Source organism: Channa argus, chromosome 1 (assembly GCF_033026475.1).
Source record: "Channa argus isolate prfri chromosome 1, Channa argus male v1.0, whole genome shotgun sequence".
In the NCBI taxonomy this organism is placed as follows: Eukaryota; Metazoa; Chordata; class Actinopteri; order Anabantiformes; family Channidae; genus Channa; species Channa argus.
The window spans coordinates 43,945,300-43,962,108 of NC_090197.1; the positions used below are offsets into that span (position 1 = coordinate 43,945,300).

The 16,809-nt window shown below is 39.4% G+C and overlaps 1 protein-coding gene across 10 annotated transcripts in view; it reads right to left on the reverse strand.

Moving 5' to 3' along the window:
• macrod2 (mono-ADP ribosylhydrolase 2) overlaps nucleotides 1-16,809 on the reverse strand; it is a 393,934-nt gene that overhangs the window by 27,482 nt on the left and 349,643 nt on the right. For all 10 annotated transcript variants that reach the window (XM_067525087.1, XM_067525095.1, XM_067525067.1 and 7 more), the window contains one exon: nucleotides 2,847-2,925. In XM_067525087.1, the coding sequence (XP_067381188.1) occupies nucleotides 2,847-2,925 (79 nt within the window). The remainder of the gene's footprint in view (nucleotides 1-2,846; nucleotides 2,926-16,809) is intronic.

Below are 16,809 nucleotides of genomic sequence, written 5' to 3' on the forward strand. Positions count from 1 at the left end.
TTGAGATGTGTACAGTTTATGGCTTTTCAAAGTAATGAATAGGTCATTATATCACTAGTTATGAGCTCAGTTGGCGTGGTGGTTAATGGATGGTGAATGGTACTACAGAGGCAAAACCTTTATGTGTAGCTGCTGTGTGTATTAACTTGTTTGTCTATTTGCATAATTCAGCATGACTTCGTTTACAAAACTCTTGTGAAAACATGCGACTCGGAGAAACTGAAGTGTTTCCTAAACTGGTGCATGTTTGTGAGAACTCCATCATTACTAATCAAACAGCTGCGGCACAAAAAAACAAAATAATAACTTGCAGTTATTAGTTTAATGTTTTACTATGATGTCAGTGTTCTAATACTCAATGCCCGACTAAGTGCAATGTCCTGTACGTGCTGTGCAGGTGTGTATGAGTATTCTTGTCAGCCCTGGCTATTTTTCACTTTCCTCCTTCTGCAGAGATGTAACAATATTTTGGCTCTCTCATAGTGACACATTGTAAAAAAGCAATTTCCTGTATGCAAATGTCCTGTTTACACTTTTCTGCCCCAGTCATTGTCACTTGACAGATTGCTTGAATATGAGGAAAGCAGCTATATGATGAAAAATGAGAATAGTAAGACTTCTATAAAAAATCTATTGTGCTCATTCTCTGCTCTAGACATGCTCGAAGCTGATGTGACAGAGAAGATCCTGACTTTCACACGACCACACACATATATAAATTACAGAACAATCAAGGCCACTATTCACAACATATCCATAACACTTTACTGATAGAGGAGGCAGTGAAATAGCACCTCCTTGATATAATGAGGAAGAATGACAGAAAGTGGAGGGATGAGGTAATGGGCAAGTGGCACAGGAACAAGGAAAGGTGTAAGTGAGAATGAGTGAAGAATAGAGGGAGAGACGGAGAGAGAGCAGGGTGGCTTTACTGAGAGTAAGAGGATGTTCCAGGTAACAGAGTGGGCCCAGGCCTCTGCGATGCATTCGCTACAAGATCTACCTGACTCTTTCTAGCAGTGAGGATGATGAGATGTTCTGAAAGGGCTCAAGCACACCTGCAGAGCTAATTCACGGCCAAAGATTCACTGCTACCATTCTGCGCAGGCTAAATGCAGGTCTTTTCACAGCATGGGTCCATAAATTCTCTTCATATCAATCAGCGTTTCTTTCTTTGAAACACACCAATCAACTAACTCATCTACATGGTGCAGTCTGTCTACATAAACTCATGAATGTATTCCTGTACCTGAGTACCTACTGTAGTCTGCAGTCACAGCACCACTAATTATATTATTTTTGAGTTCTTCCTTATCGAACATCTAAAAAGAGCTGTTGTTTTCAGAGAGACGTTGAACAAGCACAAGTTGAACGATTAGAACAGGTGCAGTGAAGCGTGCTGTAGAAAAAGTGTCTTGCTCACTCCAGACAATGACCCTGAGTGGGAATGTCACGCTTTTGTAACCACTTGATCCATAATGGAATTAGTATCCTCTCCAGCCCACTCATACACACAGAACAGTGATCAATGGCACTGACTCCGAAGGTCAAAGGGCATGTGACAGCCGAGACACTGGAGAGGAAAAACACTTGGGCTGACATCACAAGGTGTGCTGTGGGAGCCCTCTGGAATGACCCCACATTTACTCCAAGAATTACCTCTGGCATCCGTGTAAGCATCTCATCGCTAAACAATAGATTTTTTTTTTAAAGTTATCGTCTAATAACTCTCACAAATGCGCACACACTCATAGAGAAGCCCGTTTTGTTTCTTTCCTGTTCCTAGTCATGGAGAGATATAGGGCATTTGTCCACTGACAGCCCTTGTAAATGGCAAGAATGATAACTGGAGAACAACAGCTCCGAATTCTCATCTCAGAGCACTAATATGAAGAGACGGGTGCTGGGTGCATGGGGGCAGGCAATATAATTAAGGTCTCTCCCCAGAATAGAATCTTTCAGGGAAGAAGCCTGGGCGGGGAGCGAGACGGATGATGGGAGCGCAGAGGGAACAAAACACTCTCCATCTGGGAGCAGAGAGATGAAGGCCTGAGAGCCGGTATTCCATTGGGGAAGTGGGGAGGGAAAAGTGAGGTAAATGGGAGGTAATGCTAGGCAGGTGAAGCCAGCCAGCCTCTTTCAGCTCCCCGGCTATTCAACTCAATCCTCCGTGGAGCTCAAATCAGAGCTGGTGACTGCTCCTGGCCCTCCAAAAGAAAAAGATGATGGCATGAAAGGAGGGAGGGAATAAGAGGCAGACAGAAAAGAGAGTGGGAGTAGAAGATAATGGATGTTTGTTTATTCCATATGCAGAATTGAGGAGCAGTAACCAAGGACAATCAGTGGTTGCTATGCATCCCTGAATTTTTTTGTTTTTGTGGAAGACATCCAGTGCTGAGGACCACTATTACAGTCAATCAAATCTGACATTAAAGTCTCATCAGAATTTCAACAATTATGTAAAATATCAGCCTGCTGGTTCACTGACAAGAAGTCTAACTACTCCAATCCTATTAAGGCAATCCAGAGAGACTGACACTTGTTTTACCAACTGTCAGCATAAATTCTCTCTGTTAATCTCTCAAATGGCCATGCGGGTGCATTGAATTTGTTTGTATTTGAAGGTGTCACCCAAGCCTGACAGGTAGTCACACTGCTGCTTCCACAAACAAGATATACTGTATCTGGCTGCAGATTTTTTGTCAGATACAACTGGTAGAAGCAGAGCATATTAATCATTCATCAATCCATTAGCTACAGACAGTCAACTCAAATGGCAAAGGGTAACAGAGGAATGTAAGGACATGGTATTAATTATACAGCATGCAGTTCACATAAACACATACCTTGAAAAATGAGAGACATTTTCTTCTTGTAAATGGCAAAGTCAGTCTCAAGGAAGACACAGAAAATGACCCGTGTGATCTGCACAGGAAGAAAAAGAGATGGAAAAGCAATTAGTGTAGAAGTGCATTGAAAAAACACTCTCTCTGCTGAATAACATGACAGAAAAACTAACAGGACAAGTTCAGATCTCACAAAAGTACTCTGAATCAGCAGGACACAATCAAGGCCATTCAGAAATTTAATTAGTTACCCTCCCAATCAAGAACATCCAGCTTTTAGAAACTATTAGAGCACAATTTTTCAGAATAGGCATCATTTAATGTTTGCGATGGTTAGAGCAGAGCAATTCGCCTCAAGATAACACAAAGTGCTGTTACATAAAATTGTAAGATTAAAGATGAGCAATAGAAAATAGTTTGACCCACACTGAAAATGACTTTGAAAATGGCATTTTGTTGCTCTCTTGCCATTAATGAGAAAAAAGCCAGAATTGCATATTGAAACGCAACAACATGGAGTAAGTAAAAATGATACTGACACTTCAAACAACTGTCATAAAACACAATTTATGAAGTTGAAATTCTTTAATAGAAAACATGAAATTGACTGTGTGGCAAATCAATACAAATGATGAAATTGTCACATTCATGTGCTTTTAAAATTGGTGCCTCTTTGCATACCGTAGCAGTCTTGTGACAGAGAGTTATGTCACTGTTAATTAAGTCTCTAACAACTAACAAACCACATGGTGATCACAGACAGACATGACTTGTCGTTGTGGACTTGTTCCAGATCCCCTAAATTACAGTACTGGCCATTGAAACCGTCACACCCTGCCATGATAATGGGTCACATTTACCGCAGCAGCAGTGCATTTGTGCCACATGACATGATGTCTGTAACATCTTGCTTCATATTGTGAAAGACTGCTTAGTTTTAAATGCCCTAAGCAGCCCTCATTGCTGTACTCAAGTTCAGTTCTGCACACTCCAAAACCAGAGAATCTGCTGGCACCATAGATTCACACTCCCAAATACTATTGCAGGATTTATTAGACATCTAAGAGCAAATATGTATATTTTCTCATTTTCTTACATTTCTATACAAATTTGTTGATGCATGTTAAAATCGAGTTGCTTTAAGTATTTCACTATATATCACTTTTAAAAAAAGGAAAATGAATCAATAGCAAGAAAGGAATCACTTCACTTAACCAATCAGTGCAGGAAGGTATAGCATTAGTCCCTCCATCCTTAAGTGAGAGCAGGGCACCTACAGTTTCTACAGAGTCTGCGTCATAAACTCAAAAACCATATTTTCTGAACCACTAATTTCATTCTCTGGTCCTCAAAGTGATGCTAAAATGCTTCTAGTTTAGATCTGAACTCTCTACTTTAGGAATCACTCGCACCAGTGCGCCCACATAATTTGTCACATCCAAACGCTCAAATTCATACTAGCAAATGCCATTGAAATGCTGTTGAACCCTGGGTTCAGTGAAGGCCTGGCAAAAACAAAACTTTAGTAAGTTAATATACTAAACTCTGTTTTAGCATCAGTGCCTAGTCTACGTGGTTTGTTTACAGGAACTTTTTTGCAATGTTATTTTTTGTTTGATGTACTGTACAGTAGAATGAACTGAGTGGATGGACTGGTGACCTGTCCAGGGTGTCACTACCCTTCGCCCAATGACAGCTGGAATCAACTCCAGCACCACCGCAATACTTAACAGGATCAGTGGTAAATACATACAATGGATGGATATGTGGACTGTTTTTATAAAATAACTACTTAGTCATTGGGATTGTTTTGGTTAAATGTATTTCAGGTTGAGGGTAAACTTCTGGCTTACAAAATACTCAGAATGTGAATATCATCATCAAAAACACAGTAGGGAATACAAAAACACTGGATATTGTTGATGTAGGGTCAGTGAGTTTAGTAGCATGTAATCTGTAATTAGCTTGATGATTCACCTGTATTTAAAAACCAACATAGAGCAACACAGACACAGCACAGTACTTTACATTTTTGATTGTGTATTCGTACTTTTACTTAAGTACAGATTTGGGGTACTTCATCCACCACTGAAAATTACTATAACTATTATAACTCTAACTATTACTATAGCTATAAATTGTTGACTTAACAGACACCTGATAGCCATTTTGATTTCATCCTTTAGGAAAAGAAATCCTTTCCATATTAAACTGAATACTGTTTGGTTTTTAAGCATAGAGGGCAATGGTATCTGAAATGGTATTTTCAGACACAGACAACTACTAAATAAACATGTATGATTTATAATGATATATAAACATGTCAATAACCCAAAAAATTCAGATATAAATATTACTGTTCATCACTGCTTTTTACTTTAACTCTACGCATAGTAAATCATATTGTAACCAAGGCGACTAGTTTTGTTTTTTCTATTGGAACACTGATATAATGTGATCCACTAGCCATGTTCGCGTTCCATACTGTGGTAATAGGTCTAAGTGGCACACAGAGCTGATAAAAGGCTGCAAAAAAAGGGGTCACTTCATTCATTTTCTCCATTCTCCAGTGGAGTCTTAGATGTGCAGGCATCAGTCACAGTTACAGAAATGCATTCCACACCACGGCAGCAGATAATGATTTGACTAAACAATGGCAATTTTACACAATAGCTGTAATGCTGGCATCCCCCTCCCCTTTTTTCCTTCATGTGCGATAGCTATGTTATAGGGAAATAATGAGAGTTCACAAGCTTTAGCCCCACTCCTGACCCTCCCCATCACACACATCTGATTCAAAGAGACACCCTTCTGGTGCTCATACAGACATAGATCTATTAATAGTTTATGATCCATGCTTTGGAGTAAATGTTAGGAGCTGCATCCAGGATGGTAACATTTTATTTCGCTAGATGTCTTGGAGGGGCTTTGTTCATAAAATGTAGACTTACTCTTTTAACCCTTAACCCCAACAGAAAACGATAGAAAGCTTTAAATCTTCTTTGAAGTTGTGAGCTTGCTGACAAACAGATTGTGTGAAAAGTGATAATACGCCAAGATAGCACACACCACTGGGTGCTAGAAGGCCACAGGACAGCAGCTCCCTAGGAATTCCCATTACTCTTTTATAGCACTCCATTCTAAAACAGACTGCTCACTGTGAAACAGGATGAATCATAATTTTAAGCCTTGTAATCACACACAGACACACACACACACCAAGCACATGTGCGTGCATGGTCACAGAAACAAATACAATCAGATGCTAAAAGAGAAAGCAATTAAGTAATGTAATAAAGTAAAAAAAAAAAATATTGCTCTAAGTTACTGACAACATGTGCAAAAAAACAAACAAAACAAATGGAAGCTCCTCGTATTCTTGTCATGTAGACTGTTCACTTTGTCTATGTATAGTTTTTTGCTTGAGCATGTCCACATTCTGCAGGAGGCTCCGGCAAGTTCTTTTATTCTACAGATCAGAAACACTTTGTATGGTTTTTGACAGATATCAGCCAGGCCAGGGTGCCAAATGAAAACAGAAGTGCCAACTTAGAACATTGACTTTTCGCCTCTATACAAACAAACACTGCTGGCCAAGGTTTCATAACAGTGTAAACTGAATCATACACAGCAAAGAAGGTGATCTATGACTTTTCTTTGTAAAGTCAGTTACACTTTTGAAGTCAACCAGGGACTGCTCATCTCCTGCTTCGTCCCAGGGTCGGTTTTGGCTTGGGAATCTTTGTTGCATGTTGTACCCTCACTCAGTCACCCTCCTATATTTCCTGTCTTTTAGTAATGACAAAAACACCCCAAAATTTGATGGAATAAACAATAAAAATAAATCAGCAGGGTCTTTCAAGTTAGATTTCAGATTTTAATAAATACACTATTTTAGAGGCTGTGAGATGTGTTTATGTGTGTGTTTGTGTGTGTGTATGTGTGTTTAGCGTGCACCCCGCAGCTGCCAAGGTTGAAGTAGTACTAGAACACTAAATAGAAAGCCAGGATCACAGCATGCTATCCTGTCTGGTCATTACTCATCCCTGATTGGAGGCCCTTTGCCAAAGGCTGAGCACAATATGACCGGGTCCCACGGTTGCATATGGGAGGGATGGTCATCTTAACAGAAGCGTGTCATGCACAATAGGGAGTGAGGCTGTGTAGTTAGCATGACCTGTAGTCAGTGGACTCAAACATTCAACTCTTCAAAAAAGGGATATCAATACGCAGAAACTGAATCAAGTTTCAATTGCACATTAGCTTCTTATTTTCTGAAGAAAATATGCATGCATTAAACTGAGCATAAAATCAAATTCATCTCTAATGAGTCTTTAAAGAAATCTGTAAAGTTGAGCCATATACATGAGTTTTTAATGTGTGGTAACGGTGTAATTTATTTTCTACTACACTGTAAAGACATACATTTATGATGCAGGCATTATTTGTCAGCACGTGTAATCATGCAGCTTAAAGATCACACTTCAGTTATATTATTTAAATCTTCTGTGGAACATTTTGTTCATCAAGACTAACTGTTTCAAACCCACTGCCCTATGATTGTAACTGAGATTTAAAAAAAGATAAGCTCATAACACCATGAGACCTACCTACGCACATTTACATGGTATGTGAAAGCCACAGAAACTTATTTTGGAGTGGCCAACTCTGTCAGTGTGTGGCAGATGCATGTGCCACAGTGTTAATGAGCAGCATGAAATGACATGAAACTGTCCTTTACTCACATCTCGTTTCATGAAACGCAGTATGTGATTTTTAATTTGTGTGTATCTGTGGCTCATCATTCTAGCACAGGGCTCACCAGGTGCCTGAGACTCCTACTGGCTGCCTAACAGATGAGCTGTCATAGCTGGCCACCCATGCCCATAATTACATTGGGGGCACTGCCAGCAGAATCTGACGTGCAGGCACAACGCACGCACTTTTGCTACTTGCTTTTCCTTCTTGATTCTGTCACAAACAATAACAGGGACAGGTTGCCCTAGCATGTCTGCTCCAGCTGGAGCCCAAACCCATGGGAGACCTATGTCTGTGTGTCCTGTGCTGTCTCGTTATCGAGGCACCGGCTGATGCAGGATCCTGAATGGTTTATCTAGATGGACGACAACTGACTGGTAAACAATATTAAGATCGCTAGAAATGTTTCATTCATTCATCTCAATTTCTTATAATCAGGGTCGTATGAGTAAACCCATCATACTAAAAACTAGATGGAAGGGAATTTGGACAGGTCACCAGACCTTTGCTCTGACTGTATACTTCACATACTGACGCACACGCACAGACCCACATAATAATAAATTCATACTCAATGTGTATTATTGACATCTCAGACATACATGACATATGAGTACTGTGTGTGATCATACGTACATAGTAAATGTTTTTGTTTTGGGACAGATTGAATAATTCCAGCAAATTTTTCGTGAGCCAGAAATGTCTCCCTATAAAACACAGCGTTCTAGCTGCACCATCAAAGCCATAATCAGTGAGTGCTCATCTCCTTTTGTTGTCAGCTGCGCTGGATTGGATAGAGGGTTCACTTTGAGGCAGGTGGACCATATCCAGGCCTTATTACTGATGTAATTGCATACACCTGCGTCCCCCTCACCACTAGTACTCAGAGGTTGCAGCTTGGAAAAGCACAGAAAAACTCTGCTGTGGTAAGACAATAATATTTATATCTATATATATATATATATATATATATATATATATAGATATAAAAAAAACTTAAAGCTGTGTAACCCGGCAGACATTGCTAGATCCTTCATGTATACGACAGCAAATCCACTTAGTCCATGTTGTGCTGCTTGTTACAGGGACATGACTTGTGTCCACTTCCTTTACTAGAGGTAGAGTTTATGATGATGGCAGGACTGAAAATGGCAGCCAGGTGCTGGCAATGGCTACTTTGGTGAAGCTGTGAGCAACTCCTCCATTTGACTTTGATTGACCCTGTCTGCTGAGAGAGACGCAGCTCCACCTGCAGCAAGCTGGTGAATTATCATTTCAAAGAAGTGCCCAGAAAAGGTTATGCCTTTGAACAAAACGCCTCCATCCATACATCAAAGGAGATACCTGACACTGGGCTTTGAGAAGGCATGGTTACAACCAAAGCCTGGAAGAAAGTGCTGAGCTCAAATTCTTACTTTCCAAAGCTGTTCGATACTGGATGTTAGATTAGATTTATCACGATAGGGGTAATGGGATAGTCAATAGAGTAAGTTTAATATTGCAACACAGACGACAGGGTAAGGTAAATGTTTATGTACAATTATGCCTGAGTGCACAGCACAGTGTGACTAAATAGAAGTGATAACATTTGGGTAAGCTGCCTGGATATTTCATCAGTGTAAAACATAACCACGCTGCTCCTACGGCCATATTCAGTGCACAATATAAAACATTTTGACAGGAAAATGCTGCCTTTCCAGATTTGGAAAAATCCATAAGATAATATATCAGCAATTTGTATGTTAATTCTACAAATGCTGCATGTGACTCACATTTTTTACACATTAGAGCTGAACAAATACTTCCTAATGTATTATTCAGGCGTCATTGCTGCATGGCACCGTAGACAAAAATTGGAGTACAGCATGCTTGAGGCATCTAGCATTTAAACTCACATTTTCAAAAACTGTTCTCGCAAACTGAAAAAGACAGCATTTGACTTTCACAGGCTTTGAGCTGTTCCTGCCAGCTCTCGCTGCCAGCACCACAAGCACTGCACTGCATCTGATTTTGACGAGAAAAAGACACAATTTCAACAGGAAAAAAAAAAAAGAAATCACTATTATTTTCATATTTTATCTCTCTGAAAAAGGAGGGCAGGGTTTATGAATTTTAAACTCTCCATTCAATTCTGCCAATAACAACAGCTCACACAGTGTCTGAAGATAGTTTCAGGTAGCTATTTTACAACAGCTAGCTCGACCTCACCAGAGTAAAGGAAAATAAAAAGGTATCTTAGCAGTACATAACTAATCGCAGATATGAAAATCCTTCTCTATAACCAAAAACAGTAGAAATGTCAGTACTACTAGTCCCACCAGAGATTTGAGATTCACAATACTACTGCATCTTTTTGGCATATGACCAATGCTGTTAATAGACTCTACTGACAAATTTGTCAATTAGTATGGATGGTCAAATAATTATGATGATGGAATACTGGTGTTGAATCTATGGGGAACAATGTGAGTGTGAAGGAGAAGGATTGGGCCATTTTCTAATCATAAAGATGAGGGGTGGTGCAGCAGCTGTGAATGAGGTCAGAGGGGAATGATGAAGGAAGAACTAATGTGAGAGCAGTGTCTATGATCCATGGCTGCATTGGTAATGATCTGACCTCTGGACAGCCACTGGCCTACAACAACCTCTGCTGAGGAGGGTGGGGGATGTGTATGTACTGTATGTAAAAGTCGAGGACAACTTGTTCAAATGTACGTATAAGGTCCAAATGATTCTGGTTGTAAGAGAAGCAAATCCACGCAAACGTAATTTTAAAAGGATTTCTAGTCTTTCAAATAGATTTCTTGTGCCTGACATATGCCACCACAGGCTTGTGTTTCCTTTGTGACTGCGTGCAGAGATGCACCAAGGCTTTACTTAAAGGCATCATGCAGAATCTTCAGCAAGCGTAGTTTGTTTACATGCAGTTTAGTTTGAGTTTAAGATACACTGTTGGTCTCTCCCTGAGGAGATAAACATGTTGAGTGCATTTCTTTCCTCATAAAACCTTTGTGTGCATGTTCTGAAAGCTTGCAGTCTTTTATGGGTTTATTGCTAGCTTTTATGGCCCATCGACTGTTAATATACATTTTCTCTCTGTGCATTTGGAAGGAATGACAGCAGGTGTCCTCATGCTCGTGTCCTGATGCACTTTTAGATAAAATGTGATCAATGGATTGTTGCACAGTACTACAAGGGGTCAAAAACATCTCTGGGCCCATACTGTACAGTATGCTGTAGATAGAAACTTTACCAGGAACTGCACTAAATATAGGAACTGTATTTATTATTTATCATAAAATAAATATTGTTTTTCTATGGTTTCACAATGTCAGTTTGCTTACAATCCTTCTGTGTGGGAGTTCATCTGTCCTATTAAGTCTCACCACTGACACCTTTTTTGTCCTCCCAATTCCCACACTGACCATCATCAGGCAGAGTTACATGTCAAATCGTGGAACTTCTGCTTTGTGCAAATGTGTCAGACTTTGCTTCTGCTCATCTATTCTCTAGCATCATGCTGGGGTTATTTTACTTGGTTGTCAAATCCAACAATATTTTTATTTTTTGCGCAGTCTGGTATAGACATCCTTTAAACTCAACCCATTACATCCACCTCATGTTGTTTAACTTATTACACAACATGTTTGTGGTTTTGTTTTTTTGTTTTTTTTAGAGAAATTACTTTTTTGAGAGAAATGTTGAACCTTTTTGGGTGTTGAAGGTGACAGGGAAGAAAATTCTCAGACAAATAAAATCTTCTCATGTAGACTAAAGAAAATAAAAAATACAGATCAATCATTTTCAATATTATGTGTTTGCAGGATTTGGATCAGTTGATTGGTGTGTCTTTGTGCTTATTTGGCACATGTAGCCAATTTCTTTTAGTTGCTTGTTTGGATATTCTGGAAGGAAAATATGTGATGTGTGATCCAGCCAGGTCCTCTCCTGTTATACAAATGCTGCCAGACAAATGGGAATTCAAGCAGTTCCCTACAGCTTATATGTAAAGACCGCAGGAACCATGGAGAACCACAGAGGAGGCACTGGCGACCTGCAATTTACATGACAAATGTCCACATTTCATAAAGGAGAGCATATGTGGTATAGCCACCAGCAGCAGTCGTGTCTTTGTCTTTTGCATTCTCATTAACCGTGCTGTCTAGTCTTGTAACCCAGTCAGTCCTTGAATGTGTTGATAATGCATAAGAGTGAAACGGTGCATGGTCTGACCTATCTCACACTACAGGGAAGTGCTAATAACCCAGTTCAAGGTTTTACATTTCGCATGTGGTGTTTTTCATGTGGCCGTTAATGCTACTGTTTAAGGGCAGGAGGAACACTCATTAGAAGCGATTGCTTTACATACACTTTCTCCAAGCTAAAGCTGTTGCCCCTTTGCTGCTTTTATAACAGAGCCCAAGATGCCAAAACAATGTTAAGTCAGAAATATAAATTTTTCTTCCTGCACATCGACTGTCTGCATTAAAGCTGGCACCAAGCCCTTCGAAAAGGGTTCATTAAAGCCTTTTTTCCCCTTTCAGATCCAAACAATGACTCACACTGAATCAGCTGAATAGTACTCATTATTTCCTCACAAATTTAGAGACAGACTTTTTTTCTGTCTGCAACTTGCCACCCATATAGGGACACAGAATATCCAAATCCCCTAATTATCTTACTAAAACCATCCTATGATGCCATGAATAAAGGCTTTAGGTGTCTATAAGCATCTTACAGGGTAATAAAAAGGATAAAGGAATATCCTAAAAATGAAGAGATGAAACACATTGAACATGTGTTAAGGAGAAAAAAAAAAAAATGTAAATACCACAAAAGCCACTGTGAGGTTGTGGCAGATTTACACAGTGCTGAATAGAGTGCAGGATGAGTGTAATGGCAGGAAATAAAAAACAGAAAAACTGATCCTGAGAGTGATACCATATGGCTGTGTGGGCGACATCAAACAGGAAAGCAGGCCTCAAAGCAGAGGTGCTGTTTGACATAACTTACAAAGTGGAATGAAGATCTGATCTGGACTTTGTCAGATGCACCAAGCAAATTTACAACATCTCGTTTGGTGTGAATTGTAGAGACGTGCAGGACTATTTATTTATAGTGACAGAGTGACAGAATGTTTTCTGGGGGGCCGGCAGATTAGGATTACTATGAAAGTAATAAAAACAGTTACCTGTGAACATTACATAACGCATTAAAGCTTAGAGGAAACGTACTAATTGTGGTATTGATGGATTTAAATTATCATGTCATCAGCCAGATTAGACTGGCACAGATGATGACATTATAACTGAGTCACTGTATAAAAAAATACAGTTTTACAAAAAGTTTCCAGAACAAAGCCTCTGAAAGTAGTAATAAACGTAAAATGATCTGGTTTTGATTTCCTCTGCATTGCAGTAACTGATAGCAGCTGATAGGAGGTGCCTGAAGGTGTTTGCTACGGAGATTGGAGGCTGATTAGATATTATACATGTTAAGTGGCTCACATGGTTTATACGTAGCAAGTTAATCAACTAAAGGAGAATTAAACCATAGAGATCTGTGGAAATGAGTGTCACCCACTGTAGTCTCTTTTTGATGATACACAGCTGTGTAATAGTAGATCTAGTCACTAAATGGCTGAGTTACAGGCTGTTTTATTATCATGACACAGTGGTTACCATTACATCTGACCTTGACACGCACATCTCACATCTGGATATCTAGACTCCATTTATAGCTAATCTGAAATAAAATTTGACTCTCGCAAACACAACAAAATCTTATAACTCTTTCCATTAACGTAACGTAGATTGCTGAAGGCATATTTGTTTCTTCAGATATTTATTAACCACATTATTTTGCCTCTTTCCTATCTGTGTATACTTATGATCTTTCTGTAACCTTACTTTCCATGCTACTTGCCTCCAGCTTGATTTTATAAGCAAGCATTTTATTGTGTTTGGTGCTAATAAATCAGATTGCATCAGGGGCAACCTCTACAGCAGGACTAAGGAGCAACCTAAGGAGCAAGGGTGTATTTTTACCTGTTAGTGCAAACAAAAAAACCCCCAAAACTTACAAAAAGGCTTTTTCAATGACAAAGAAGTAAGAACTCCTTTTAGATGCTGGTCAGTTAAATAATATTGGTTTGCATACATGTGAGGTTAGGGATGCATTCCAACACAGCACACCAAGGACAGACCAGGTGTGAAAATCACCTTGGCTTTGCAAAATTTTGCATAATATAGATTATCTACAAACAATGAAAGTACATGGAAATGTGTTTTTTAAAAAGTCTTTCCCACAATGAAACTACATTATTGATTGATCACATAGATCATAAATCACCTACAATTCAAGGGCTAACGATGGGCTCTGGACCACTGGTTGAAAAGCCCTGCTCTAAAGTATATCAACCTTCATCTCATTCACACAGGATTTGCTGCTTCTTCTGTTTTATCCAAATATAATGTGATTACTCTCAGTGTAGATGCCAAGGATCCAGAGTCATGCAGAGCAAAGATCATTTAAGAATTATTATCAAGATTAGAGTTTTTAGTGGGAGGATGACTCCTAATTAGCCAAATCTTGCTATAAGAGCACTTTGGTTTTCCCTCAGCAAAAAAATCAAAGAGCTGTCAAGTCAAAATCCTAAAAAAAAAAACCTTTAAAAAAAAAAAGAGGAAAAAAGCCAATTTGTTTGGTTTAACTAATAGAAACAAAATGCATTCTGCTGAACAACTTCCCAAAAACAAAAATTATATATATTTTTGAAAAGTCTCTTAGAAATAATTTATGACTAAGTCAGTGAAGAAGTCAAATGAAGGCAAGATTTTGCCATCATCTGCACTAGCAATCATATCAGCGCTGTAGGCAGAAGTAATTCTCCCCAGTCTTCCTCATTTACATATTTTCTTTCAGAGACACTGTAATATATCTATATTAGTGTCATTGTTCTTATTCTTGTTTGCTGTGCTTCGCTTCATAGTGCCACGTGCTACTAACCAATAGCAAAGCCCACTTAAAAACAGGAGCTAATCCATATAAGGGCCTTCCAGTCCACTGACGCCACAGACAATATTCAGTCACATGTTGCTAAATTAGGCAGCACTGTGCTTTTCAAATACCAAACCAAACAAAATGCATTCAAAAGATGCCTCCAGAGTAACAATGAAATTGCTAAAGTGTGGATCTAATTAGCATGGTTAGTGGAAGAAAGCCCTGTGCTCAACTCTTGAAAATGAATCAAACTGTTTCACTGGTTGCCAGATCAAATAAAAACATCAATACTTTTAAAAATATCTAATGATTTGTTGACTTTACTGAAATAACCTAGAGTTTGTTTGAACGACGTAAACAAGAATGTGAACTGTAAGCAACTACACATATGTGCTAAGAAAGAAAAGTCAACAGTATTATTATTACTCTTATACCTGACATCAGATTGGCGATGTTTCAACGGATCGTGCTGAAGAGATACGATGAAGAAAAAAAAAAGAATGTACATGACTTACAGTATTAGTAAGGTGCTTTTATGGAAAAGAAAAGAGCTGTAGAAGGAAAAGGCTTTATTTCTATGCAGCAACCACATTAGCTCAAGGTGCTGAGGCAGTCTGTGTCGTGCATGATGGACGGTCATACTGTACACTGCAGCTCCACAGACTAGTGTTTCCCAGCCTCTGAACTCTCCGCCAGCTCTCTACAACTATTGCAAGGAAGTCTCCAATCAATACGGTATCTGTTGCGGTCTAGCTGTTGTGTACAAAATCAATGACCTCCACATTTCTTGCACTGCTTTCCACTCGTGTCTCTTGTAAGCTTCCGTAAACCTGAGAGCAACCAAAGCAAGAGGTAGTTATCCAGCCTCGTACCTCAGTGAGTATACACAGGACATGGGTGACACTTTGTTAATGTGACAACTGTGTAACACAGGACACATAGTGCTGCTATAATTAATAATACTAATCTAACATCACTTTATATGTGCACTTAGTGTGGAGAAAGACAAACAAGGATAAGTGGGAGAAGGAAACACTGTTGTAAGGTATGATGAATGAGCAGGTTCACTAAGTGACTAATACCAAGGGATAGGAGAGAATATTCCCCCGCTGTTGTTAATACTTTAATAAACAAGGTCATCCACTATTTTCAAAATAATATATACAGTCTAGGTACTAATTAATGTTACTGATAAATACAGACCGTTAAATATGTGTCAAGGGACTAATTAGATCAGCGGAAGAGGAGTCACTAGGCAGGCAATGATATTATAGGGCACTGTGGAGTAAAGAGGTAGCGCACCCACTCTGTCATATAGCAGAGACCCACTCGACTAAATCTCAAGGAAATTCTCTCAGCTCTGTCAAGGTCTATCCACTTGTAGTTACCGTAACAACCAGCAGATTGACCAGTGGCATAATAATGAAATGTGATTCATCTTTATTTGGCAAGTGCCCACTTAAAACAGTTTCCAAATCTGCAAAGAAGAGCATGAACGTGGCCTTTGAGTGAGGAAAATAAGTCTGGGTGGAGTGCTGGGACACACGAGCCCCAGTAAGCCTGTCTTAACTACACCTCTAACCAGGTCCAGGTGGACATTCACTCTGTGCAGTTCCAGATCCTTAGAAGTGGGTCAACCAGCACCACAAAAGGATGAATATTCTCAAGAAAATACAGACTATGGTGCAATCAGCGAAGGTGGTGATATGTTTGTGACCATATAACACAACACTCGCAAATGGTATCAAAATAAATGTCATCATTACAAATACAGTATTCCCCATAAAGCCATTATGTAGGATAAAAGAAACATGTAGGAATAAAGCCCACATTGACCCTGTGACCTGTGGGAGTGCACTCCTATATTACCATTCTGCATGCCTGTGCTTTGACCTTTTCAAATCCCTGTTTAAAGGTTGCGTGTTCCTGTGCTCTGTGGGCTTAGGAGACTCTGCAGGAGCAGGCAGCTGAGTGAGCGCACTTCGCCTCTCCACAGAGTGACCTACAAAGCTATTGTATTAAAAGAACCATATTTATCACCACTCTCCACACCACTCTGCTCTACCTGCTGCACGGAGAACATAACCCTTCCTCAAACTCAAGTGCTCCTCCACTCAGCACTTTTACGTTTTTAGGCGCGGTTGGTTAAAGGAAGCAAACTGAAAATTTAATTTAGTGCATCATGGGTCTGTACTGGGCCAGT